The sequence below is a fragment of the Cricetulus griseus genome, chromosome 4, assembly GCF_003668045.3.
Source record: "Cricetulus griseus strain 17A/GY chromosome 4, alternate assembly CriGri-PICRH-1.0, whole genome shotgun sequence".
In the NCBI taxonomy this organism is placed as follows: domain Eukaryota; kingdom Metazoa; phylum Chordata; class Mammalia; order Rodentia; family Cricetidae; genus Cricetulus; species Cricetulus griseus.
This window is the reverse complement of record NC_048597.1, coordinates 214,234,744-214,262,140: the sequence shown is the minus strand read 5'-3', so window position 1 is coordinate 214,262,140 and position 27,397 is coordinate 214,234,744. Positions and strand designations below refer to the sequence as shown.

The following is a 27,397-nucleotide window of genomic DNA, read 5'->3' as shown; positions in this document are numbered from 1 at the left end:
CCATGTGGTGGCCCACAACTCTGAAACTCTATTCCGGGGAATCCTGGGGCTACCTCTTCTGATCTCCGAGGACACTTGGCATGTATTGGATACACAGACATATGTGTAGGCAGAACACTCATATATACAAAATAAAATAAATCTAAAACAAATATAGAAGTGTAGTCTTACCATGCACCCTCAAGAAGGAGACCAGAATATTCATTAAACAGCCACATGATTGCCATAATTTTCTCCCTCCTTTCCTTACCAGGGCCAGGGGTACATTAAGCAAGTGCTCTACCACTAAGCTACATTCATACCCCTGGCCATTATTTATTCATTTGTATATGTTCACATGTGTGTGCACTGTCAGGTCCCAAGGAAGTTGGTACAAGTCTCAATCAGTACCTGTGACTCCTCCTAGAACTTCTCACCCTGCCACCTACCCCTAAATCACCTCTCCAGCCCAGGGCAGGCTCCCTTCCCCTCCCTTCTGATTCCGATATAATGCAGTCATTTTGGCCACATGCTCCAGGCTCTCCTCCCTTGGCCCCACTCTTGGTTCCTCTCTTGGTCAGCTCACCCTCTCTCCTCTTTCTCTTCTCTCCCTCTCTTGCTTTCTCTCCCCCTTTCTCCTCTCATGGCCCTGTTCAATCTGGCCCCTTCCAGATGCCTCTGGCTGTTCATATCTATAATAATAACTTTCTCCTCAACCATGCCTCGGAATGGTCACGTCCTCATTTTCATTCACACACATGTATGCGTTTATGGGATGCACACTGTGGCACATATGTGAAGGTCAGAGAGCCACAGGCAGGAGTCCGTTTTCTCCTTCCACCATGTGGGCCGGGGGATTGAACTCAGGTTGTTAGATTTGGCAACGAGTGACTTTATTGACATCTTACTAGTCCCTGGACATAACTTCCAAGGATAAACTTCAAGTCAAATTTAAGGACAGGTTTAGAAAGATGTGATAATACAAGAAAGGCACTCTAGGGCCTGGGGAACTGGCTCCATGGCAAAGAGCCCTGATTGCTCTTCCAGATGGACTCTAGCTCAATTTCCCGTGCCCACATGGTGCCTTCCAACCACCTGCTACTCTAGTTCTGGGAGACCTGATACCACCTCTGGCCTCCTTGGGGCCTATGTATGGTACATGGACGTATACTCAGGCAAACACCCATAAACATGGAATAAAAATGCAATCTCAAAAATTAAAAAATGAAGCCGGGCATTGGTGGCACACACCTTTAATCCCAGCACTCGGGAGGCAGAGGCAGGTGGATCTCTGTAAGTTCGAGCCCAGCCTGGTCTCTAGAGCAAGTGCCAGCATAGGCTCCAAAGCTACACAGAGAAACCCTGTCTTGAAAAACAACAACAACAACAACAACAAAAACAACAACAACAAAAAAACAAAAAAAAATAAAAAATGAAGGCACTTGAAGGAGAAGCAGGATGACCTTTGCTAATTTGAGGTTAGCCTGGGCTTTCTTCAGAGCTATGGGCCAGCTAGGGCTACATAGGTAGATTCTGTATGAAAGAAAGAAACCCAAACCAAACAGCCAGCAACAGCAATGAAGGCTAGTGTGTATTTTCTTTTACTTTTTTTTTTTTTTTTTTTTTTTGAGTTAGAGTCTTCCTGTGTAGCTCAGTTTTGGCAGCCCATGCAGCCAGAGTGGGCCTTGAACTCCTGATCTTCCTGCCTCAGTTTGCATGTTCCAGGGCTGCAGATGTATGTAAACCTCCCCTCCTGGCCCAGGAACTTGTTTTAACACGAATGTAGCTTGAGATAAGGAAGTCTGAGGTTGTGGCAATGGTGGAATGATGGGTAACCACCTGGTCTGAGACAGAGACAGAGACAGAGGCAGATGGTTTGGAAGACAGGTGAGTAACCCCGCCCCCCTTGATACTGTGAAGGACTCTCTGGACTCCTGTTCATTGGCCTGGAAGGCGTGCAGAAGTTAGAAGAGCTGCAGGAGTTGGAGTTTGGCCGAGGGTTCGCATACCGGCAGCCTCTAAGCATCAGTCTGCAGTCCCTCCCGAGTATCTTACTGAAGCAACTTGTGAGTCCTCTTCCAAAGTGTCCTTCACTTGGTCCCAATGATGATAATGGCTTTGAAAAACTTTGCAGGGGGTGGGGGTTGGAAATTTTGCTTGTCTAGTGTGTAGTATGACCCAGGCTGATACAGAAGAAAAAACTATATATGACACAGGTTCTGTGTTTCAGGATCGAATTGTGGAGAGGACATGCTGTCACGTGTATGCCAAGTGCTACGGAGATGATGGGCTCAGAGGTGATCCTGGAAGTCTTGGGAGGGAGGTAAGAATTCCTGGTGAAGGGAGAGAGGTGACCCCCAGTACCCAATGCACACCAAGGCTGACATCCCCATAGCCCCATTCAATTTTACAGTCAAAACAAACCTTTGAGGACCTCATTATTTTACAGATGTGACCTTGAAGTTCTGAGCGTAGACAACACTCTCCCCAAACTATATAGTATGAAAAGGCATTTGAGAGTTGAACTCATTTGAGTGTTTACCTGACGTCACCGTTGTCTATTCTTTCTATCACACAATGCTGCCTTTATGTTGATTTAAAATTATTGTTATTTATTTATTTATTTATTTTTGGTTTTTCGAGACAGGGTTTCTCTGTGTAGCTTTGGAGCCTATCCTGGCACTCACTCTGGAAACCAGGCTGGCCTCGAACTCACAGAGATCCACCTGCCTCTGCCTCCCGAGTGCTGGGATTAAAGGCGTGTGCCACCAACACCCGGCGATTTAAAATTATTTTTAATTTAGTTCTTGTTGCATTTACTTGTGTGTATATGTATGTGCACGTGTGCAGGCTACGGTGTTCATGTGGAGGTCATAGGACAATCATTGAGAGTTGAGTCTCTTTTTCCATGACGTGGGTCCCAGGGATAAAATTCAGGTTATAAGGTTTTCTGGAGCTTACCAATTTTGCTAAGCCAGCAAGGTGCAGAGTCCTCCTATCTCCACCTTCCCAGGGGTTACAGGCACATGCTATCACTCCCAGCCATGTGGGTACTGTCACCTCCCATCCCCCCAGCTGTGTGGGTGCTGAGGCTCAACATCAGGACCTCATGCTTGTGGGGCCAGTACTTTATCTACTGAGCCATTGTTAAGCTCCTCCCCTCATGTATAATTGACAAATGCAGCTATAGATTCTATCTTTGCATAGGATCCTTCACTTACCAAATATTTACCTGACCCGCATTCCGCGCCCCCCCTGCACCCCCCCACCCAGCTGTAAACGCCTTTTCCCTCCTAATGTTCTTTGCACAGTATTAGACTTCGAGAAAAGATACAGTCGTTGGCTTCATGCAGCAGTTGATTTTCATCTTTGTTTTAACTCTGACTTAACTGACAGGAAAATTTGTACTTAACTCGTAGAAAGGTTCCTCAGGTACTCAGGGCTGGCCGGGTTCCCAGGGACACCCAGGAGCCAAAATTTTGTGGCATGTGTATAGCCTCAAATCCGAGTGTGAGGTTGAGCCAACCCCACTGATGTTGACACTGTCCTTGAACTTCCTAGGCAGCTAGGGCAACCTTGAGCTGAGGATAATTACGGGTGTGTGCCAGGTATGGTGGCATACACCCATAATTACCCTCAGCTCTGCACCTCGGCTGGAAGGAGTTCTTTTTTTTATTTAAAGATTTAATTGTATTTTTACTCGCCTGTGTGCACCCATGCCTATGTATGGGTACGTGCAAGCAAGTGCTGGTTCCTGTAGAGGAGAAGGCAGCCGATCCCATTTGTTGTGGGTGTTGGGAACTGAACTTGGGTCTTCATGAAGAGCAGCCTGCTCTCTTAACTGTGGAGGCCATCTCTCCAACCCCTGGCTTTGCAGATCAGTTCTGTCAATTTGAAACAGAGCGAAGTATGCAAAGACTTTTTTGCTTTTTGTTTTTTGAGATCAGGTCTCATGTGGCCTAGCCTGGCCTTGAACAGCTTATGGAGCTGATTATGACCACGATGTTTTGATCCTTCTGGCTTCAGTTCCCAATTAGTAGGATCAGAGGTGTGCACTTCCTTGCTTAATTTATGCAATGCTGGGGATTGAACTCAGGGTTCCATGCATGCAGACAAACACTCTGCCGACTGAGCTACATGCCTAGCCCTATAAAGATTTTGAGAAAGAAGTTGAAGTTAGGCCTCAGTGACAGGTTTGTCTCTCTCATGTTCTTTAATATTAGACTAGAGGATTGAGTTTGGGAACCCTTACCGTGTGCATGGCAATTGAGTGGCCATGTCTCAAACGCCAGCAATGGGAGGGCTAGAAAATGGTGACTCCCCAGTGCAGTTAGAATTGAGTAGTGCTTGGTTATATTGAATTTTACAAATAAAACATATCTCACTGATCCTATCAGTGGATTTTAGGCTAAATAAACAAATCTACCTTTCAAAGAGCAAGCCAACATTCCTTTGGATGATACAGTTTACAAACTTGAAATTGAAAAAAAAAAAAAAAGACTAAACAGTTGAGTAAGAAATAAATCCTTTCTCATGAGTAACTGAAGGCACGAACTTTGCAGATTGTTTTAAACGAGAGCAAAGACCTGTTTAGGAACAACACTTTTTTTTTTCTTTTAAACTTTAAACTAGAAACTGGTGTCAGTTTGAGTTTTCATGATAGAATGGCTTAAAAATGTTTTGGAATCAAAGCAATAATTTGATGAGCCAATAAATAAGTGTTCATATCCTCCCTGTAATTCAGGTGGAGAATCTCCATTTCTGAGCGTCTTCTCCAGTAGCTACTGGATCTTTCGATAACATATGGACCTAGTGAGACAAGGCTATCTTGTAGCAGCGATTAATTTGTTTTTTGCATAGATTTGAGAAATGATGAAGAATCCAGAGTCCAAGTTACTTATTTGAGTTTCTTGTCTTCTCAGGGAGAGAGGGGTTTGGACGGGCTTCCTGGCCATCCTGGTGAAGAGGGTGACTATGTGAGTACTGGATCTTTTCCCTTCTCTTCCCTTCCTTTCTCATCCCCTCTCCTACTTGATAACTATCAGCTAAATTGAGGTGATTTGTTATGATTTTTGAGCCATTCATGATCATGACGGATGTGACAAGGTAAGTGGAAGAGAATCCAAGTCCTTTCTTCATAATGCAATCGCTCAGCTTTCTTGGGTGGCAGTGAAGGTTCTGGAGTTGTGGCAAACCACTAAAGGTTTGCATAAAACCCTGGATACATCACCCCACCACACCCCAGGATGTGCTGTGTGAGAAGTATGCACCATTTGCTTATCAGCGAGACAAATGTATATTATAGAGAGAACTGTGAGGAAAGAGAGCAGAATGCAGTGGAGACCACCTTCATCTCACTACAGAAACACCAGGGGGCTTTAAGAACGGTTTTCAGGTGATTTTTAAACAGTCCTTTGTCCCACGAGCTGCTTTAAAGTTGATTTGCATGTGCACCACTGGTTCTCGAGCTTTCTGGTCTTAAGATTGTCCAGTGTCCTGTGTTGTGTGGGTCAGTTGAAGAAAGATGGTCACTCCAAGATGAATTTTAGGCTCTTTGTAGCATGGAGGAACAGTTTTGAGGAACTGAATTTCAAGTAATTGAACAGCCATGCAGAAACATATTGATTGAAAGCTACACAAAAGTTGTTTTATTTTAGGTAAAACAAGTTCCTCATACCAAAGCCCCTGATCCAATCCATATGTTTTCTGAAGGAAAACATCACACCCTTGCAACCTTAGTCCTTATTGTGTACTATTTGTAGTAACCAATGATTCAAGACACCCCAGGTGTGCCAGGATAGTCTCGTGACCAAAGTCAGGCAAAGGCTGTAAAGTTCCTTCAGAAAACCAGCTCTATAGATAACAGAAAACAATCACTATTTCCCACAGTCATTTCCTCAAGTCTAAGTACTTCCAGAAAACAAGTATTCATTCTGATGTTTACCCTAGATATAATGAGAACAACCATTTCATTCTGATGTTTACCCTAGATACGATTCTACTGTTCGTTTGTCTTACTCTTTGTCACTCCAGCTTTATTGAGATTTATTTGACAAGTGGATGGTGACATATATGTACATGTTGTAAGACCAACATACAGTCCAGGCTATTGGCAGGTTGGCTACTTTGTGGTCAGCATTTTTTTCTGGTGTGTGGTGAGAACATTTAGGATCCATCTCCTTAGAGAATTTTAAGCAGCTAGTGCTGTGCTGTTAACTGTAGCTGCCATACTGTGTGTTAGAGCCCCAGACTTACTCACTTAAAATTGAATTTATACCTTCTCATCAATGGCTCTCCATTCCCCCATCCTTCAGGCTTTATGCTCTTAACAATTATAGAGGCTCCCAAAGACAGACCTTTTGTGTGTGTGTGTGTGTGTGTGTGTGTGTGTGTGTGTGTGCGTGCGTGCGTGCGTGCGTGCGTGCGTGCGTGCGTGCGTGCGTGCGTGTGTGTGTGTGTGTGTGTGTGTGGTGTTGGGGATTGAACATAGGATTTTGTTCACAGGCAAGAATTCTACCCCTCAGTCTTTCCCAGCTTTGGGTTTTGTTCTTGTGATATCTACTCTATTATGAGTTAAAGCTAAGAGAATTTTATTTACTTATTCATAATGACAAAAACCCACTATGTGTTAATATACATGTTATATTACTTTATGAAAAATTGATATATATTTGACAAAACATGAAAAGAGCAATGTTTTCCATATTTAGTTTTTAGGAGGCATCAGAATTTGCATGCCTGCTTCTGTCTCTTGCCTGCTCTGGTACCTTATCCCTCTACCTCATACTTGGGAAAGAATGAGAATTAAAAACAGAAAGCAACATTGGAATGTTGTTACACCTAGCCTGTTGTGCACCACAAGGAAGGAGAGAGATAACACTTATGAATTCCAAAGATTTTAATAAACCACCACATAAGTGGCTCACTGATTGATCAGGGCTGCAGGACTAGGACTTGGGAGCCGTGTTTCTCCTGACAGCCCTGAGCAGGGGCAGAAGTGGGGTTTATAATCACAAAAATCACAAACAGTTGTTGCAAAGTTACAGTTACAGTTTCACCAGTCAGGAATCAAAGATTAGGGACTTTCCTTGTGTGTTCCATCTTTGTCAACCAACATGCAATGCAAGCAACCAGATTCATTTATTCTTTCTGTTGTTAGGAACAGCTTTAATGTTTCTAGAGAATTAAAGATGCTTAGCGACTGTTTCTATGGTTTGGGGAGGAGGTGGGTCAGCCATTGGAAAGTTCTTAGCTCCCATATGGCTTGGGAACCTGAACTTTGTTTCACCCTGCAGGTAAAATAGAGTCTGAAGTCAAAATGGCAGCACTTAGGTCAAGATGCTTTTGCCTGCTCCTTTCAGTGTAATTGGAAAAAAATAGCCCTTGTGAACTACACCATATACAAGTATAGATAGTTTCTTTGCTCCAACTGTTTTTTTAAAATTTATTTATTTATATCAGTGTTTTGGCTGCAGGTATGTCTGTATACTACATATGAGCCTGGTGCCCATAGAAGCCAGAAAAGAGTATCAGATCCCCTGGAACTGGAGTTACAGATAGTTGTGAGCTGTCATGTGGGTGTTGGGAACGGAACCTGGATCCTCTGGAAGAGCAGCCACTGAGCAATCCATCCTGCCTTCTAGCTATTATTCTGAACATCTAAACTGTCTGAATGTAGAAGATAAACAGAAATTAAAGAAAAAATATAGCTGCCAAGACATTGTAAACCATATATATGTTTTGCAGTTTTGGGAGAATTGATCAACCTCCCACTTCTCTCTCTCTCTCTCTCTCTCTCTCTCTGGGTCAATCAGCGAACATGTATGTGTCACATGGAGGTCACTTTCGGGAGTGGGTTCTCTTCTTCCATCTTGTTGTGGTAGGATCTTTCTTGTTTATGTGTTACATACTTAGGCCAACTGGCTTGGGAGCTTCGACAATTCTATCTCTGCCTCCTGTCTTGCTACACTGGGATCATACCACAGCCTCTGGCTTTTAACGTGGGTGCTGGGGACTCAGATCATCAGATTTACACATCAGGTTCTCTTGCCCACTGAGTCATCTCCCCGACCTTCTATGTTTAATGCAATTTCTTACAAGACAAGATGACTTCACTGTGTGCTGTCTTCTGAACAGCTCTTAATATTGTAACTTTTTGTCTAAAAATGGTCAGGTTTTCTTGCTTAGTGCCAGAGGTATCTCTGTGGGTGGAATGCCATCAAAGGTGCGAGCATACATTTGTAGGCTCAAGTGGAACATGTCTTCGGAGCAGGCAATTTCTTCTTCCAGGTGTCTCTGTTATACTGATCATACCTCTCCCAAGCCACCCTCCATCTCAATGGTGTAAGATAACATCCCAAGGTTGGGGGATGGCTCAGTGGGTAAAGCCCTTGCTGTGCAATCTTGAGGACCTGGGTCTGGATCCCACAACTCACGTAAAGCTGCATATAGTAGTGGTGCACGGCCGCTCTCACAGATAAGAACAGGAAATCCTGTGTCAACAAGGTTGAAGGCAAATTTGTCTTCTGGTTTCCACACCCAGCCATGGGTCAGATGAACTTCATTTACACATGAAAACAGACGCACAGTCACACAATTCAAAAGAATTGTTACGTTCATTGATTTTGTGGGTGAGAAAACCAAAAAGGGCTCAAAGGCCAGGAATGTTCCTCCATGTTTGGGGTCTCAGCTGGGCTGATGAGGACTTCTGGGGCCCTAGAGACTGAGACTGGAGGACTCACTGCTGGGTGGTGTCTTCCCTCTTGTGACTGGCATCTCTGCTGGGATGCTGGGTGGACACAAAACTCAAAATATAGCAGGAGATTCTAATATATTTTTAAAAGTGGGCTGGCAAGGTGACTCAGCTGCTGAAAGTGCTTGCCATGCAAGCCTGACAACCCGAGTTTAATTCTGGATCCATAGTAGAAAGAGAGAACTAATTCCTGCAAGGTGTCCCCTGACTTACACACATTTGCTGTAGTCCCTTGCACCTGTACACACACACACATACACACACGCACACGCACACGCACACATACACACACGTGCCAATAATAATAAATTGCAAAAAAATTAGAAAACATCTACCAGTCTTTGTGGTATGTACTTATAATCTCAGTCCTTGGGTAGTGAAGGCAGGAGCATCACAAGTTCAGTGTTAGCCTGGACTACACAGCAAGACCCTGTCTTAAACAAACAAACAAACAAACAAACCCAAAACCTAAGTAAGAGACAGGTAAAGTTGATTTCCCAAACACTATAAGGAAAATAAGGGGACAATTAGGTGATCTCAAGAGAAAAATTTGCTAAAGTGAGGAGGTGATAAACAGGGACCTTAGGGACACAGGAAGGGTGTTTGAAGATGTAAAATGCTAGGGACCGTCTGGTTCCAGTCCCTTTGCTGGGCATCACTCCTGGTTAGAATTGCTTTGGTAGGCATGGAGACAGCTTGCTTAGTTATCTTCCTGTGTTTTCCTTCACAGGGACAAAGAGGTCCCCGAGGTCTTCCTGGACTTCGAGGTGAGGAAGGATGCCCTGGTGTGAGAGGTCCTAAGGTGAGTATGTCCTTGAGTTTTGAGATTCTTTGCCTTTCATGATTTTTGTCCCTTGAGTTGGAGAAAAATCTTGATTCCTCACCACAGCTATAGAATCTTAACTCCTTAGACTGAAGGTTGCCTGCAAGTAAAACCTATAGAGTTTTCAGGGAGGTGATCCCAGGAGGCCCAGGAGCGAAGTAATGATGTAAGACAGAGGGAAAGTGACATAAAAAGACAACTGACAGTTAGATTCCACACTATGTATGGGTAGAGCAGGTCCATGACCCAGAACTCTGGTGTTGGTATTGAACACAAACCTGAGCCATGTCCACTTGATACAAGGGAACTGGGGATTCTACTCCAAATCCCACCAGGAAGGAGTTTGGGGCTGGTCTTAAGAAACATTAACTCCGTAGTACTTTAGCCTAGCCTGCATTTGGGGAGAGCAGGCTCCTGTCCCAGAAAAAAAACAAAACAAAACAAAACAAACCCTCAAGACGAGAGTTGAGCATGCTTGCCATTGAAGTTAGGCTTGGAATCCCGAATTTGAACAACTAAGGGGAGATGACAGAAAGCCCCCTTTTAAATGGTTGCCTTAGATGGCCCTGAAGCTTCCAGGGTTGGAGGATCTCCTTCAATAAGCTCAGGAGGAGTATCTAAAGTCCTAAAGAGAGCTTTCCCAGTCATACTGATTGGGTCCTCCATGTGCCACTAAGGTTTTCTTTCAAGTGACTCTGTCCAGTTGGCTTCTGCATGCTTGTGCCCCAGTGTATCCTCAGCTTTGTCATGATAAATATAAGTAGCAGGCCACTGCGGCTCCCAGTACCCCCACTATGCAAAGCGTTCCAAGGTGTTGTTTTCCCCAGGCATGGGGGTGGTGGTGGGGGAGGGTAGCGGGGGAGTGGGGGAGGGTAGTAGTCATTCTTTGAGACACATTCTATTTGTTGGACACACACACACACACACACACACACACACACACACACACACACCCTTCATTTTGATCAAATAATTATATTTTCTTCAAAGTGAAGTGACATGACTTTGTAAATGAATCAAGAGTTTAAAAATTTCATCAAGCTCAATGTTTCTTCTCTCTCTCTAGTATGTGGAGCTACATCTAGGGTCTCACATGAGCTAAGCCTGCTATCCCATTGTCTCCCCAACCTCTAGTGATCTGTAGTCCACATTAGGGTTGGCTTTTTATTTTTACTTTTAAAAACTATAAATGTGTTACTAGCCTTTTTGTGTCTAGCTTATTTCATTTAACACAAAGCCTTCCAGTTCCAAATGACAAAATGTTTCTTTTTTATAATGGTTGAATAACATCCCATTGTGTATCTATATCACATAAGAAAAAAATCCATTCCTCCACTGATGGGTATCTAAGCTGATTTCCTAGCTGGGCTAATGTGAATATTGCTATAGTAAACACAGGCATGCAAGTATGTTTTTGGCATGGTAACTTCACTCTTTTGGATCTATGTATGCAGACTAATGATTTTTATTTCTTCATAACTTCAGGGAGCAAGAGGATTTTCAGGAGAGAAGGTAGGACCATCTTCTCTTTTCTTACCCTGGGTGGTAATACAGTACTGAGTCCATGCCCTGTTCTATGGCTTGAGTGAAATGCCAAATTCTTAGATAAGGAATTAGACCTTCTCAATTGACTGCCTGACTGATGGGTGACATATTTAAGCTCAAAGATCATGGCAAATATTGTTATTTTCAACTCTGTAATAATTGAGCTACCATTATTTATCACATGATGGAATCAGAAGAGTTGGCCCTAGTCTAGAGTGTGGTGGGGAGAGTGGGGTCAGGTTGTGCACACGGGGGGGGGGGAGGTAAATTGAGGCTGTCATAAGAAATAAGTAACTTTGCATCCTGATTCAGGATCCAAGTATCTATTTGTTCACTTATTTGCTCCAGAAATACACAATGCACACCCTCTGTGTTCTCCTCATTACCACGGAGGGGCATTTAGAAAATGGTAAGATAGACCAGGGCTCCTGGGCTGATCTTACTTGCACATTCTAGAACCTTCCACCTCTTCCTGTGGCCTGTGGCAAAAGTGTCACATCAATTCCAATTCAAGAGTTTGCTAGATGTGATTATTGTCATATGCTAATTCAATTTTACTTGGGTTAAAAAAAGAACTCTTTTAAATTTGATTTTCTTGTGTGGACAATAGGATAACTCCACTCTTTCACAGGTGTGAAATGGGTTTCATTTGGCGTTTGAAATTCTGACAGTTTTTCTTCAAAAGATGCTGTCTGTCTGTCTGTCTGTCTGTCTCTCTCTCTCTGGCATGTTTTGAGACAGCATCTCACTCTATAGGACATCTCATTTCTATAGCCGAACTCCCAATTGTTCTGTTTCAGACTCCCGAGTGCCGGGATAACAGGTGTGAGCTAGCTACAAGGGCCAGTTTTAGAATGTGGCAGCCAATGGGAACATTTGATCCAGTTTGGCAAAGGGCTTGCTCATCTTCAGTGCTGTGTTACAAGAGTCTTTCTTACCTTTTCTTACCACACACATGTGTCTCCCTTCTCCACTGTTTTTATTTCTTACATGTCTTCCTCTTTCTCCTTCTCCCCCACTATCCTACCCGGCTCCCTCTCCACCCTCTCTTCTGTCTGGAAGCATCTGGGAAAGCAGTAAGGAAGAGTAAATTGTTATTTATTTATTTATTTATTTATTTATTTATTCATTCATTTTTTAACAATTGTGTGTGGTGTTAACATTGTTTCAGAAGCTCTGTATTTTTGTCAGCTGAAAAAGTAACACTAGCAGAGAAATTAACATATAACAAACACCCCATCCTGTGGTCTCTTGTCTCTAACTTCTGCCTTTTCTTCTGGCAGGGCAGCCCTGGTGAGGAGGGTGCTGTGGGCTTAGATGGAGAACAGGTATGGAACTATCTTGCTTTATATTTCCTGCCATCACTCTGGTATTTATTTATTTATTTATTTATTTATTTATTTATTTATTTATGCATGTTTGTGTACCATTGCACACATGTAGAGGCCAGAGGTCAGGTTGTGGGAATCGGTTCTCTCTTTTCATGAAAAATAATCTTTTATTTCACAGAGTTCATAGTATACCTTAAAAGAATTTTAATTTAGTATGATGAAATTATGGCATCTTTATACATAAATGCCCATATTCTTTGTTCTTATTCATCTCTCCTCCTACCCTCTCTTCCCCCTTCTTGCTTCCCTTTCTCCATCACAAATAGTCCCCTCTCTGCTCTCACATTGGTCTGGTGTATGTACTCTTACAGCCAGGGCAGCTTTTCCTGATTAGTCATTTTAACATGCAAACTCAGGCAGGGTTTAAACTGATCTATTTGTCCTCACCCTGACATCACCTTGACCACACCATGACGGGCACACTTGTAGCCAGCCCTTAGGAAGCATGGTTACGGTGTCTCCCTACAGTCATCCCCCTCCCAGATTGCCTGTTACTGTCCCAAATTCATTTCCATCTTCAGTTTGTTACATTCCAGCAGCCAGACATGGTTTTTCTTTTAAAGATTTATTCTTGTGTGTATGTGTGAACATATGCCCTTGTGGGAAGGCACTTGTGGAGGCCAGAGGAGGGTGTTGCATTCCTGATAGCTGGAGTTAAAGGCTGTGGTGAGCCACCATGTGGGTCCTAGGAACCAAACCCGGATCCTATAGAAGAGCAGCAAGTTCTCTTAACCACCAAGCCATCTCTCCAGCCCCAGACTTTATTTTTAATATTGTTTTAAATAGCTGATATTCTTTCTCTTAGCTTTGCCCCCATATTTATAAACATCTCAGATAGATTCCTTTTAATAGCTGATACAAAACAAAACAAAAACAAAAACAAAAACAAGAAATTGTCTTGTTTCTTTTGCCTAAGGTACATCTTGCAGACTTTCCTTTAATTAGGGTCAGGCTCACTGTAAAGTCTCTTGGCTTTTGTTTCTCTAAAATCTCTTTGTTTCATGTTTGCTTTTTCCACAAAGGATTGTTGAGTGAGTAAACAATTCTGTTCTGAGAGTTATCCCTTCTTAGCGCTTGGAGAATGCCATTTCTTAGTCTCTGACTTCTTTTTGCCGTAGATCTTTCATTATTGCTATTTAGAAGCTATCTGTCAAAATAATTGTTTCTTAGCAAGCAACATTTCAAATATATATCAAGCTGCATAAAAATTCTCATTGCTGTTAGTTTTGACAGTTTCAATGTGATATATCCAGGTGTACATTTCTTTTTATTTATTGTCCTTGGAACTTGTTAAGCTTTTGGATCTATTTATTCCTTCCACAAATCCTAGAAAATCCTTAGAAAATTACCCTATTGAAATTTTTTAGCTTTGTGCTGTGGTCAGCTTCCCATCCCATATTGAAATACCCGAGATGATTTACATATAAAGAGAAAAGGCTAATTCTCATTCATGATTTTAAGAATCAAGTCCAGGACTGAGTAACCCCGTTCTTAAATCTCTGATGGGGGAGCCACAGAAGACAGTGGTGGGGAGCATGTACTGGAGAGCTCTGCTCACTTCATGACTGCGAGGAAGGAGAAAAAGAAGAAAGGACAGGAGTTCCAGGGTTCCCCTCAAGGGTTCAATCTAGTGGCCCGGGGACTCTCACCAGGTCCCACTCTTAAAGGGCGAATGCACAGCGTCTCCCAGCATTACCATACTGGGGCCAAGATGCAATATGTAGACTTTGGGGGACAGTCCTCTATTACAGTGGTTCTCAACCTGTGGGTAACGACCCCTTTGGGAGTTGACTGACCTTTTCACAGGGTTCATTAAGACCACCAGAAAACACACATACTTACATTGCAATTCATAACAGTAGCAAAATTACACTTATGAAGTAGCAACCAAAATAATTTTGTGGTTGGAGGGCACCACAACATGAAGAACTGTTTTAAAGGGTTGCAGCATCAGGAAGGTTGAGAGCCACTGCTCAACTAGAAATGTATGAGAACGTCCCATTTTGTTCTCAACTCTCTCAGTCACCTTCTCATTCTGGATGATTCTTCTTCTTCTTCTTCTTCTTCTTCTTCTTCTTCTTCTTCTTCTTCTTCTTCTTCTTCTTCTTCTTCTTCTTCTTCTCCTCCACCACCTCCTCCTCCTCCTCCTTTCCTCCTCCTCCTTCTTCTCCTCTCTCTCTCTCTCTCCTCTCTCTCTCTCTCTCTCTCTCTCTCTTTCTCTCTGCAGAGTCTCACTATATAGGCCTGACTGGCCTGCAACTTGCAATAAAGACCAGGCTGGCCCTGAATTCATAGAAATTGCCTGCTTTTGCTTTCCCGGTGCTGAGATTAGCAGTGGGAGCCACCACTCAAGCTTTGGTTCCTATTTTTTCTTCATTCACTTCTGTTTTTTTTCTGCTATTAACATATCATTGAATTTTGAATTCACTTATATTTTTTCCCCTTAAGGAATTCTGTGATTCTCCTAAAATCCTACCTGTATCCTGCTTTTTCTTCATTGAGAATCCTAGGAAATTCTTATTTGTCATCTTATTATTGTACCTAAGAATTGTTTTAATTGATCTGATACTTGAAATTGTTTTTGGTGCAAGGGTTACTCAGAGCCTCTGACTTGTCCTGTTGTTGAAAGTGCTAAAGCACATTCCTACTCGTGGCTGGAGTGTAAAACCACATGAAGAAAGCTTCCAGAGTGACCAATAGGATAAAGATTCCTTGCATATTTATTTCTCCTAGGGTGATCGTGGAGCTGCAGGATCATCTGGAGAGAAAGGGAGCAGAGGCAATAGGGTAAAGTATGGGCGCGTTCTTACTCTCTGTCATATTGCTAACTCGGGTAAAGAATGGGCACGTTCTTACTCTCTGTCATATTGCAAACATGGGTAAAGTATGGGCACGTTCTTACTCTCTGTTATATTGCTAACTCGGGTAAAGTATGGGCACGTTCTTACTCTCTGTCATATTGCTAACTCGGGTAAAGTATGGGCACGTTCTTACTCTCTGTCATATTGCTAACATGGGTAAAGTATGGGCGCGTTCTTACTCTCTGTCATATTGCTGGCACACAAACAGACACCAGCAGTTTAAGCTGTTGGACGGAATCGTCTGGTGGTTTTATTTGACACAGAGAGGAAGGCAGCTCATGTTACATGACTGTTTGAAGACTTTACTCGGGACCTGAAGGGCAGAGAGGAAAAGAAGTTGCGTGAATCTGGGACCCAACCCATGTGCTTTGTACTCTGAGCTCGTCACTCTGTGGCTCAGGTTTTTCATGGGTCCCTGGCACTGATGACCCTTCAGTCTCAGTTCAGAAGTGTCCCTCCCAGCCAAACCACATTTCCCACATGCTTGCCTGCCCCTGTCACTTTGCCCATGCTGGGTATCACCCCCACTGCATGCTTTTGCCATGATTGTATCCCATTTGAATACTAACTTGTTTTTAACTGTCTAGTTCCCTTTCCTTCTTTTCATGGTGGTTTCCTTGATGTGATGCGTGACTTTACAGGGTAGATGTGAGCCAATGTCTCCTTACCCCAGATGCAAACCAAGGACAGACGAAAGTAATGGTTCTCCCAAAGTCCAGCTCGGTTGAAATGATGAGTTCCTTGGGGTTACTTACAAGTGTCTGGGTGAAGAGTTATTTATGGGGTATGCATGACCCAAAAGAAACTGTATTAGTAAAAAGCCCACCAGAAGCTGCAACCCTGGAACTCCACCCATGGCTGCCAGACAGCTGGACAGGTCAGGTTACAGAGAGTCTCCTCAGGTAGTTGGCTAGAGCATTCCCTCTCCCCACTGCTCTTTACTACTTCCATAACCTTGGGGGAGGCTTTGTGAGTCTTAGATATTCCAGGAACTTCCCGAGACTTGTGAGTAGCTTGTGTCCTGAATCTAAGGTAGCCTTCCTCCAGCATAAAATGCTTCAGTTAGGAGTAGTTGCTACATAATACTCCACTATTCCACTTTGTAGGGATCTCTCTTCTCTATGTCTTTGATAGTGATTACTTACTGTCTCCTGTCCTAGTTTTAGTTCTATATAGAGGAAGAGAGATATCTTCTGCATGCACTTCAGTGCTCCTATTCTGTGTCCATGGCAGACATTACTAATTGAGCATAGATCAGACTTGGCTGGAGGAGCCATCTCAACAGAGATTTAGAGTTGGTATCTGTTGATTGCTAGGTTTACACAGGAGGTTAATTTTATTTACTTGTCATTGTTTGTACTCCTTGTGGATTAAAGTATTTTATTTAATAAATAAAAAAATAAAGCTTTTACTTCTGGGGTGCAGAATCAGTGGTGTGGACCAGCTTCCTGAGAAGTGAAAGAGAAGGGAGAGACTCAAAAGGTGCATATCTTTAGTAAGGTTTACTTTCCAATTAGAAAGTCTAACTAAACACTAGAAGTTTGTAGGTCAGAGTTTGGAGACAGTGGAGGGCGCTCTGCTTCCACAACACCAAAAGGTTTAAGTTTCAGTTAAATTGAGATGAATGCAATAAAGGTGACTTTTACTCATGGGACATTTTGCTCTCCTCAGGGAGTGGTTCAAAGATAAGTAAGTTATGGCTCTGCCCAACACAAGGCTATTAACCTGTATAGGAAATACAGTTTGTACAAGGACTGCAGTACGAGATACACCACGCAAAGGATGTGGAATAATGCAGATGAAGAATTACTGGGACACAGCTGAGGAAAACAAATAGGGTCTCTCTCCTTCATTTGATCAGTATCAGTTGAGCGTCTATTGGAATCCAGACATAATTTAGAGCAGGTGAGCCTGGCTGGTGCATTTGGGAAGGCTTTCTCTGTGAAGACGTAATGAAGCATAAAGGATGAATAACTAAGAGGCCAAGATGGCTACCATTAGCTCTGAGGCCCTTGGGCATTTGAGCAGAGACTGAGGGATAGAGGGGCTCCAGCATTCTGGGGACCACAGATAATCATGGTATTTTTATCCAGACCTCAGAGAGAGGGGATTCCAGTCAGGAGACTATCACAAGGAAAAGCATAGAGTTGGGAAACTTCGGGGGGGGGGGGGGGGATGAGGATGCAGCAAGAGAGGACGGACCAGAAAGAGAGCAGGAGGGATGTCCTGAGAGTCAAGCTGAGGTCAATTCAATGCCTTTTTTCGTGACTTCTAAAAAAACTAACTAACTAACTAACTAACTAACTAACTAACTAACTAACTAACTAATTCTTCTCTCATCCTTCCTGAAGTTTCCCCTCCCTCCTCTCCTTCTTTGTAAATATGCAGTGATTTTATGACATGATTCACTTTTCTTTTTTCTCTTTGTGATTTAAGGGCTTGACAGGGCTGCCTGGACAAGCTGGACGTCGTGGGGAGCCCGGGCTGAGGGGAGATCCCGTGAGTGATGGCTGCGGTTTTCTTCTGCTTTAATTCTGCAGTCATGAGAACTGTGCAGAGGCAAAGAGGACCTAGTGTTGGTTAATGAGGCGTCAGCTCAGTCTGTCTTTACCGTATTGTGACAGGCTAGAGATTTGAGAGGCCACCGTCTCAGAGAAGATCCCGCTGTGTGAAGGGGGGTGTTATTTGGATCAGGGGTCTGCAATTATTGAGTAAACAGGTCTGGACAATGGAAGGGTCCTCCTTGACTCCCCTCTTTCCTCTTGTCCTCCTCTTTTTCCTTCTCCCTTCTCACCTAGTGTTACAAATAGAACCCAGAGCCTTGCGCAAGCTCTGTGGTTACTCTACCTCTAAGTCAGTCCTTCCTGCCCTCCCTAAAACCATTCTTCCTGTTGTCTATTTTCTTTTTTTGCTGTCCATTTGAGGAAGGCCATTTTGTGTTTCCTCAGGGTGATCCTGGGATTGATAATTTCATCCAAGGCCCCAAGGGAGAAAAAGGAAGGCGTGGACATCAGGTAAGATGGAGGAGGTTTGCTTGTGGGGACTGACACACACAGGAATGACTATGTGGTCTTTCAGAACACTGGGGCACTGGTTGAATCTAACAGGAGGTTGAATCTAACAAAGTCACAGGATCCCATTTTCCTGGAGACAGGAGTCCTGCCTGTCCCCTTCCCTTACTTCCTTGTCCTTGAGGTCTTGTCTAACCATTTCTTCCCCGCAAACAAGTACAAGTCCCTGCCCCCTCACTATATGCTAACAACATGCTTTTTTTGTTTTTGTTTTTGTTTTTTTTTTTTTTTTTGAGACAGGGTTTCTCTGGTTAATAACGTCTTTATTATTATTATTATTTTTTTAATAGTTCAAACTAGAAACAAGCCTGCTTTACATGTCAATACCTTCTCCCTCTCCCTCCCCTCCCCCTCCACTCCCCACCCCTCACCAGCCTCCTACTTCATCCACCCTCTGCTCCCCAGGGAGGGTAAGGCCCTCCACGGGGTATCCCCAAAGTCTGTCATATCATCCTGGGCAGGGCCTAGGCCCTCCCCAATGTGTTCAGGCTGAGAGAGCATCCCTCCACATGGAATGGGCTTGAAAAGTTCTTTCTTACACCAGGGATAAATACTGATCCACTACCAGAGGCCCCATAGAGTGCTGAGGCCTCCTCATTGACATCCACATTCAGGGGTCTAAATCAGTCCATGCTGGCCTCCCAGACATCAGTCTGGGGTCCATGCTTCCCTCTTGTTCAGGTCAGCTGATTCTGTGGGTTTCACCAGTCTGGTCTTGACCTCTTTGCTCTTCACTCCTCCCTCTCTGCAACTGAGTTCCAGAGTCCAGTTCAGTGTTTAGCTGTGGGTGTCTGCCTCTGCTTACCTCAGCCACTGGATGAAGGCTCTAGGATGGCATATAAGTTAGTCATCAATCTCATTATAGGGGAAGGGCATTTAAGGCAGCCTCTCCACTACTGCTTAGATTGTCCAGTTGGTGTCATCCTTGTTGATCTCTGGAAATCTCCCTAGTGCCCAATCTCTCCTCGAACCTATAATGGCTCCATCTCTTATGGTATCTCCCATTCTGCTCTATTCTTTGCCCGACTCAACCTTCCTGCTCCCCCATTTCCTGCTCCCCCTCTCATTCTCCCATCTCCCTCTCCCCTGCCTTCATGCTCCCAATTAGCTCATGAGATTCAGTGCCTTTCCCCTTCTCAGGGGTCCATGAATTCTTCTTGTAGAGTCCTCCTTGTTTCCTAGTTCCTTTGGTGATGTGGATTGTAGGCTGGTAATCCTTTGTTCTATGTCTAAAATTCATATATGAGTGAGTACATACCATGTTTGTCTTTTTGTGACTGAGTTACCTCATTCAGGATGGTTTCTTCTAGTTCTATCCATTTGCCTTCGAATTTCAAGATTCCATTGCTTTTTTTCCACTGAGTAGTACTCGATTGTGTAAATGTACCACATTTTCTCTATCAGTTGAGGGGCATCTAGGTTGCTTCCAGGTTCTGGCTATTACAAACAACACTGCTATGAACATATGTGCTTGTTGTATGAATGTGCATTCTTTGGGTATATGCCCAAGACAGGAATTGCTGGATCTTGAGGTAGACCGATTCCCATTTTCCTGAGAAACTGCCATACTGATTTCCAAAGTGGTCTTACAAGTTTGCACTCCCACCAGCAATGGAGGAGTGTTCCTCTTTCTCCACATCCTCTCCAGCATAGACTGTCATTGGTGTTTTTCATTTTAGCCATTCTGGCAGGTGTAGGCTAATAACCTCTTAAAGGTGGTCTTAAACCTCTTTAGTCTTCAGTTTCTTTCCTAAAATGAAAGCATTAGATTCAGGGAGGTCTAGATTGTTCTCTGTTTTGAATTTCCCTGCTCTTGGAAGACTGCATTGATTTAAACATCATTATGCAACTTCTTCCTTCCTGTCCTAGCCAGAGCTGACTGGTGTGAACTGGGCAGTAGATAGTTGTAAGGATGGTATGCCCGTCTCATTCTGAAGACTGGAACCATCATGACAGAGACATTACAGATGGAAAAGGGGCCTGTCTGCCTGACGGATGCTAATGTCTTAGAAGCCAGCTTTAGATTCTTATGTCTCAGACATTAAAATGCATGATTCTGAAAAATGGCTAAGATCATGAGGGTCTCAGTCCTCATATCTCATCTTTCCTACTCTCTGGCCATGAGGTCTGCATAGCAAATATTTGCAATTGGAGGGGACCCTTTACTTATACACAATTATAACCTGTGATCCTTTGCTAAACTGTAGGGAATTGGTTCTCTTCCTTAGATTGTGGTTAGCTAGAACCCATGATATGATGTCCTAGTGAAATGCATCTTGGGAAAAAGTTGTTTTTACATTGCTGTGTGGGAAAACTGTTTCATCCTGCCAATAATTACAGTTGTATTGAACAAACAACACTGAGTTGTTTTCCTCAGTGAGTTGAGATCAGAGACCCCTGTGAGTGGCCACTTCCTGGAATTGAGCTAAGCACACAGTGGGGAATCAATCTTTAATTGCTGGGTCTCTGGAGCCTCATCTGGAAGATGGGAAGGAACCATCAGTTTCTGTGAGTCATTGGTTGTCATGGTAAGAAACGCCATGAATTGCAGCATGGAATGCTCATGGCTAGCTGTCAGGAAGGAACCCAGGCTTCCGAACACACTGTTTAGGGTGGTGGCCATCACAGTACCACAGCTGTGGTGAGAGCCTCAAGACCACAGATCCCAAAGGTCTCCATCCCTGACTTTGGCCTATTAACCTTGACTCCATCCTGTATTGTGTGTGGAGCAGACAGTGTAACTGAGATAGTGCCGTGTTCGATTGGCTTTTGTGTTTCCTGCGATTTCTCCTCCTATGCTGGGCTCAATGAAGGGTGTTAATGAAATATTCTTTGAACAGATTAAGGATGAGAAAATTATGCCTTTGCACAAGCGGTGCTTGCTGGCCTTACATTCTGCCTGCGATTAGAAGATAGACCTCTAGGGGGCAGTCTTTCCTTGCTATATTTCTGAGAGACCCTGGGATCAGTGTTACGATGGGAAAATTCCTCCATGAAACAGTGTTTCTAACCAAGCAGAGAAATTATGTTATATACCTAGAATGGGGAAGGAGTGGAGAATCATCCGTGCAGGTCAGGAGTGTGAAGGCAATCTCTCTCTCTCTCTCTCTCTCTCTCTCTCTCTCTCTCTCTCTTTCTCTTTGTCTCGTGTCTCTCTCTCTCTCTGTGTAGAATGCATGTAGAAGTCAGGGGTTGACATTGGCTATCTTCCTCAAAGCTGATCATGGATCAATAGCAAGACTTAGCCCCAATTATGATCACTACAGTGCTTTTTAAAATAATAAAAAAATGGGGATGTGGCTCAGCCAGTAGAGTGTTTGCCTAGCATGCACATAGTCCTGTGCTTGAACCCTAACATGCATAAACTGGCATGGTGGTGCATGCCTGTAAGCCTAGCACTTTGGAGGTATAGGCAGGAGGATCGGATGTTGAAGTTCATGCTTGACTACGTAGTGAGAGTTCTAGATCGCCCAGGTTATACATATGAGACCCTGTCTTAAAAAAAAATAAAAGATTGAAATATTCAATCTCTCTCTCATATATATGTATATATAATATATCACTTATATATACAATGTTACTTTCACATGGTACAGTAGTGTTAGGCAATGAAACAACAAAGAGAACTATTTATTTTTGTTGTTCGTTTTTGAGACAGTCTTACTATGTGGCCCAGGTTAGCCTCAAACTCATTGGCTACTTTCCTGCCCTAGCCTTCTAAGTTCTGGAATTGTAGCGATGAGCCACCACACTTGGTTTTCTGCAAGGGGTCCAGCCTTGTGCAGGTCAGAGAGACTGGGGAGGAGATGCAGAGTCATTGAGAAAAGCACAGACTTCTCTTCTGAGGTATAAAAGCGTCTTCTTATTTTTTTTCTGTTGCTTGTTCTGCTCTATTCTTTTACTCTTCCATTCTTCTGCCCCTTCTTTCTCTTTCCTGATGTCTTCCTTCTAACTACTTCCTGATGTCTTCCTTTTAACCACTCTATTTTTCCCTTACAGATTATATACCCTAGAATTATATTAAGCAATATAAAAAGTACAATGTGGTTATGTTCTATTTTTAAGTGAATGATTACAATAAATACAATTCAAACACGTTTCCCATTTTCCTTACATGATTAAACATTTTCGTATTACAGGTGAAAACCAAATTGCTCCCCGAGAACCCACATACATTAAATTTTTATCTTTTAGACTTTTCATAGATCAGGAGCCTTTCAGCCATAACTGTTTACATAGGCAGTAATTTTTATAATTGCCAGAAAAACAAGTTACTGGTTTCACTTTTCATATTTCAGAGACCTGTCCAATTATCTTAACTAACCATCCAGTTCTTTGTTTCCTAGTTACATGAAAACAACTGTTTAAAGCTTTGTTTTAGCTATGATGCCCCAAGCCCATGAACACATTTCCCAATATCAAAAAGAACTTGAGCTAACTCCTGGGGCTCAATTGTTTTCCTTAATAATTAACCTAAACCATAGTCTATACAGCTCCTCAACAGAGACTCAAAAGTCCTAACTGTGTGACATTTCCTTGTTCTTATTTTTTTATCTTCTGCAGTCCTTGCTTTGTCAGGGATGGGGCAACACTTTATCCTAGCTTTAATTTTCCTTCTAAACTAACTTCTATCATAATCCTTTACTACATTTGTTAAAAACTCTTAATCATCAAAATTCCATTAAACACGATTATTGTATAAAATCATTACTTCAGTTAAACAAAACAGCTTAAGAGGAAATCATCTTCAAAATAATCCACAGATAAAAATGCCCAGTAGAAGGATGCGAGGGAGAAGGGAACTGGGATTGTCATGTAAATCAATCTTGTCTCTAATTCAAATAAAAAAATGATAAAAAAATAAACAACTTTCTACAGACCCCATTAAAAAAAAAAAGACAGATTCACACACACGAAAAAAAAAACTCTAAACGGGTTATAGTATGTTTAAAAAATATACATTGGTAGACCCCTGAAAACTCAAGTATCTGGGGTCCCAGGCCACGTTCGCGGTCACCCCAATCACTAGGCGGATTCGAGAGCTTGCTGCAAACTGCACGAGGCTTTATTGTAATTTAACGAGCTAACCCCATGTTAGCTCGGGTCTTTCACCCACCCGCCATGGCGGATGGCTAGAAAAGACGGCTCCTAGGGGCTCCCAAAAGATCTTATAGGGCAGCGTAAGGGGAGTGTCTAGGGGTACGCACAGGCTCACGATTGGTGTGCCTCCAGCCTTGGAGGGCTTGCCCTGTGTTGATTGGTCAACTGGTTGTTATGGCCCACAGGCCCTCCCAGAGTGGTTGCTATGCTCTCTACGTCATTGCTGTGCGCTAGTCCGTAAAGCACACCCAGGGTCGTAAAGCATAGCGCCACCAGCTAACTTCTGATTGGTTCCTTGTCACGAGACAGGCATCTGACTTTCTAGTGACTAAGGTTCCTTGTCACGAGACAGGCATCTGACCTCTAAGTGACCAAGGCAGGTTTATGGCAAGCACGTGTTTGGCTGTTATGGCTGCCGAAAGGGAAGCTGGTTCCTTCAACATAGGCTTGGGAGAGAAAAAGGAAAGGTATAGATAGTCATAAAAAAGAAATATAAAGTTTTAAAATAATAAAATAAAGTCCTTAAAAGGGGGATAAAGTAATATGAAATAAAGATGGAAAATACAAGGGAAAAAATGTCCGGTAGAACAGGATGTTTCCTTGAGATAATCGCACTATATAAAAGACAGTGGGGATCCCCCCCCATACCATTCATATCCTGCCAGAGAAAACCAGCGGTGGCAAACATGTAAAGACACAGCAGTAGCCAGAGACATTCTGGAGGTGTGCACTCTGGGCCTGGCCTATCTGAGATGCACCCTTCAGTGCCTTGCACTCTGCTGGGCCAATCCCCTAAAGCCATTTGCGGCCTGCTGATCCTCTGAAATGGCCACCAGCCGTTTTCTACCTATTTTCCTTTCTTCTCCCCCTTTCCTCCCTTTCTCCTTCCTCTCTCCCCTCTTTTCTTTCTACTGGGAATTGAACTAGGACCTTGTGATGTTAAGCAAGTACTCAACCAGTGAGCTACATCTTCAGCCCGACAGCTATTTCTCCATATGGAAAACACCATTGTATAGAAGTTAGGGAAAACACCAGGTTTAAAAGAGGCTTGTCAACTCAAGACCAATTTGCGGCAAAAAATTCCCTACCCATATTACCAGAATGTGTGCATTTCTTTCTCTCTTCGTTCTGAGTTATTGGAATAATCTGTGAAAAAGCCTCTATTACTTTTTTATTTTGAAAATTCCAGATCTACAGGAAAAAAAGTTGTAGTTACCATATTTGCTTTATGTCCATGTGTATGAGCAAGTGTGTGTGAGTGTGTGTGTGTGTGTGTGTGTGATCTTTTTGAGATACTTGAAGAATAATTAAAAGCATTATAACACATTACCCATAGATATTCAATAGGTATAGTTTTAAAAAACAGAAACCACTCTAGAGCCCTCATACTAAGAATCTTATGTATACATTATTTTCTTGTTAAAAGTTTTAAAAATTGGAATAGAATTACATCACTTTCCCCATCTCTTCCCCCCCTCCAGCCCCTCCCAGGTACCCTCCCTGAAACCCTCCCATGCCCCTCCCCCTCTCAAGCTGATAGCCTTTCTGTGATTATATTTGTTACATTCATATATATATATATATGTATATATATATATATATGTACACAAATCTATACATATATACACACAGACAGACACACAACTTGCTGAGTTCATTTTTGTTGTTTGCACCACACATAAACAGTATTCTTTTTTGTTTTTTGTTTTTTGTTTTTTTTTTTTTGGTTTTTCGAGACAGGGTTTCTCTGTGTAGCTTTGGAGCCTATCCTGGCCCTCGCTCTAGAGACCAGGCTGGCCTGAAACTCACAGAGATCCGCCTGCCTCCTGAGTGCTGGGATTAAAGGCGTGCGCCACCAACGCCTGGCTAACAGTATTCTTTTCTATACAGTCCTTGCTCACATTTTCCTACTGTTCCCATGTCTTGGATTGCAATACTGAACAGAACACAGTAGACAGGTTGTATTAAACAACACTTATTTTCACGCCAGGCACTGGAAGACTTGGAGTGTGATGAGGGCCCAGTTGCTGCTTCAAACATTGCCTTCATGGCTGTCACTCTGCAGACAGAGGGCTGGGTGCACCAGTCCCACCCCCAGGACCCGGCTCACCTCCCAGAGACCCTATGACCTGATCCCTTCACACTGGGAATTAAATTTCAATGTGTTTTCTTTAGGGGGAGCACACTGGTGGTTAGCTTTCATAGTGACAGAAGGTACCGTGCGGACTGTTGGGGAGAAAGTTTGTCAACGGTATTGCATAGAGCCGACTCCTGAATTCTGCAATACCAGCTTGCCAAGTGAGATGTGCTCACTGGTGCAAGATGGGCATGAAGTCTAATATTGGAACTGTCACTCCTGGAATGTTCTTTAAGCCTGTTTTTGTTGTCAGGGCATCTTGACTTTTTGGTTTTCTTTAATCACAGCAGTCAGCCCATTGCTCATTTGCTTCTATGACATTGACATTCCTGGGCAATTCTTTTGCCAAACATCCCCCAATCAGCACTTGTCTGATCATTTCTCCATAGCTAGAGACAGACTAATTATTCCTTTTCAACAGATGACTTAGTAATGCTATTCAGGAGTTTGGCTTGTTTTTGGTGTTTGTGGCCCCTTCATTAAACTTTAAACCCATGCTCACCAGCTTTCTCTACTGTGAGTACATTTTCCCTCCCCTCTAATGAATAAATAAGTTGAGGAATGACACTTCAGGACTGTAGCAATCTTTTACCCAGTGGCTCTAGCTTCTGTTCCAGCAATCACTTCACTATGCTGGCAGCAAAGTGCCGTCTGCTATTGGAGTGAGATGATAAATCTTTTAGGAAAGACTCTTTATTACACCCAGATCTATTATGAGAGGCTTTATCTATAGCCGTCTCCCATGTACAATCCACTGCAAAAAGAAGTTCATATAAACATTTACTACAAAATGTGAGGACATGGAAAAGGTGTAGAAGAAAACATTATCAATATTTCCCATAGCCAAGAACTTTCCTAACATTCAATAGCAATCACTCACCAGAGGAAGTCAGATAAGATCCAGGGGCTTGTTAAAAATGTTTTTGTGTGTGTGTGTGTGTGTGTAGCATATGCATGTGTATATGTTTATGTGTGTGTGTACCTGTGTGTGTGTGTGTGTGTGTGTGTGTGTGTGTGTAGCATGTGCATGTGTATATATTTATGTGTATGTGTGTGTGTGTGTGTGTGTGTGTGTGTGTGTGTAGCATGTGCATGTGTATATATTTATGTGTATGTGTGTGTGTGTGTGTGTGTGTGTGTGTAGCATGTGCATGTACCATGGTATACAAGTAGAGATCGGAGTACAACTTGTGGGAGTTGGTTCTCTCTACCTACCATGTGGGTTCTGGGGATTGAACTCAGGTTGTCAGCAAACACCCTTACCCCCTGAGCCATCTTGCCAGCAGTCCACCTTAGTTTTTGAGACAGGGTCTCTTTGGTGGTCCTAGAACTCCCTGAATTACTAAGCTGGCTGGCTAGTGAGCTCTGGGGAATCCATTTGTCTCTGTCTCTTCAGCACTGGGGTCACAGATGTGTGCCATGAAGAGACACCAAGACCAAAGCAATGCTTGTAAGAGGAAGCATTTAACTGGGGCTTGCTTGCAGTTTCAAAGGGTAATGGCAGGAAGCAGATAGGCACAGTCTTGGAGCAGTAGCTGAGAGCTACCTCCTGATACACAAACAGCAGGCAGAGAGAGACCCTGGGCTTGGAGTGGGCTTTTAAACTCTCAAAGGCCACTCCCAGTGACACACCTCCTCTAACAAGGCCACTCCTACTCCAACAAGGCCACACCTCTAATCCTTCCAAATAGTTCACCAAGTGGGGACTAAGCATTTAAATATATGAGCCTATGGGTGT

At 43.1% G+C, this 27,397-nt stretch overlaps 1 protein-coding gene across 1 annotated transcript in view; it reads left to right on the top strand.

The window, feature by feature from the left end:
* Positions 1-27,397, top strand: part of LOC100770413 (collagen alpha-4(VI) chain) — a 94,941-nt gene that overhangs the window by 25,582 nt on the left and 41,962 nt on the right. The window contains exons 10-18 of the mRNA XM_035444236.1: positions 1,900-2,045; positions 2,210-2,302; positions 4,902-4,955; positions 9,462-9,533; positions 11,040-11,066; positions 12,383-12,427; positions 15,224-15,277; positions 17,788-17,850; positions 18,300-18,365. Of these exons, the coding sequence (XP_035300127.1) occupies positions 1,900-2,045; positions 2,210-2,302; positions 4,902-4,955; positions 9,462-9,533; positions 11,040-11,066; positions 12,383-12,427; positions 15,224-15,277; positions 17,788-17,850; positions 18,300-18,365 (620 nt within the window). The remainder of the gene's footprint in view (positions 1-1,899; positions 2,046-2,209; positions 2,303-4,901; positions 4,956-9,461; positions 9,534-11,039; positions 11,067-12,382; positions 12,428-15,223; positions 15,278-17,787; positions 17,851-18,299; positions 18,366-27,397) is intronic.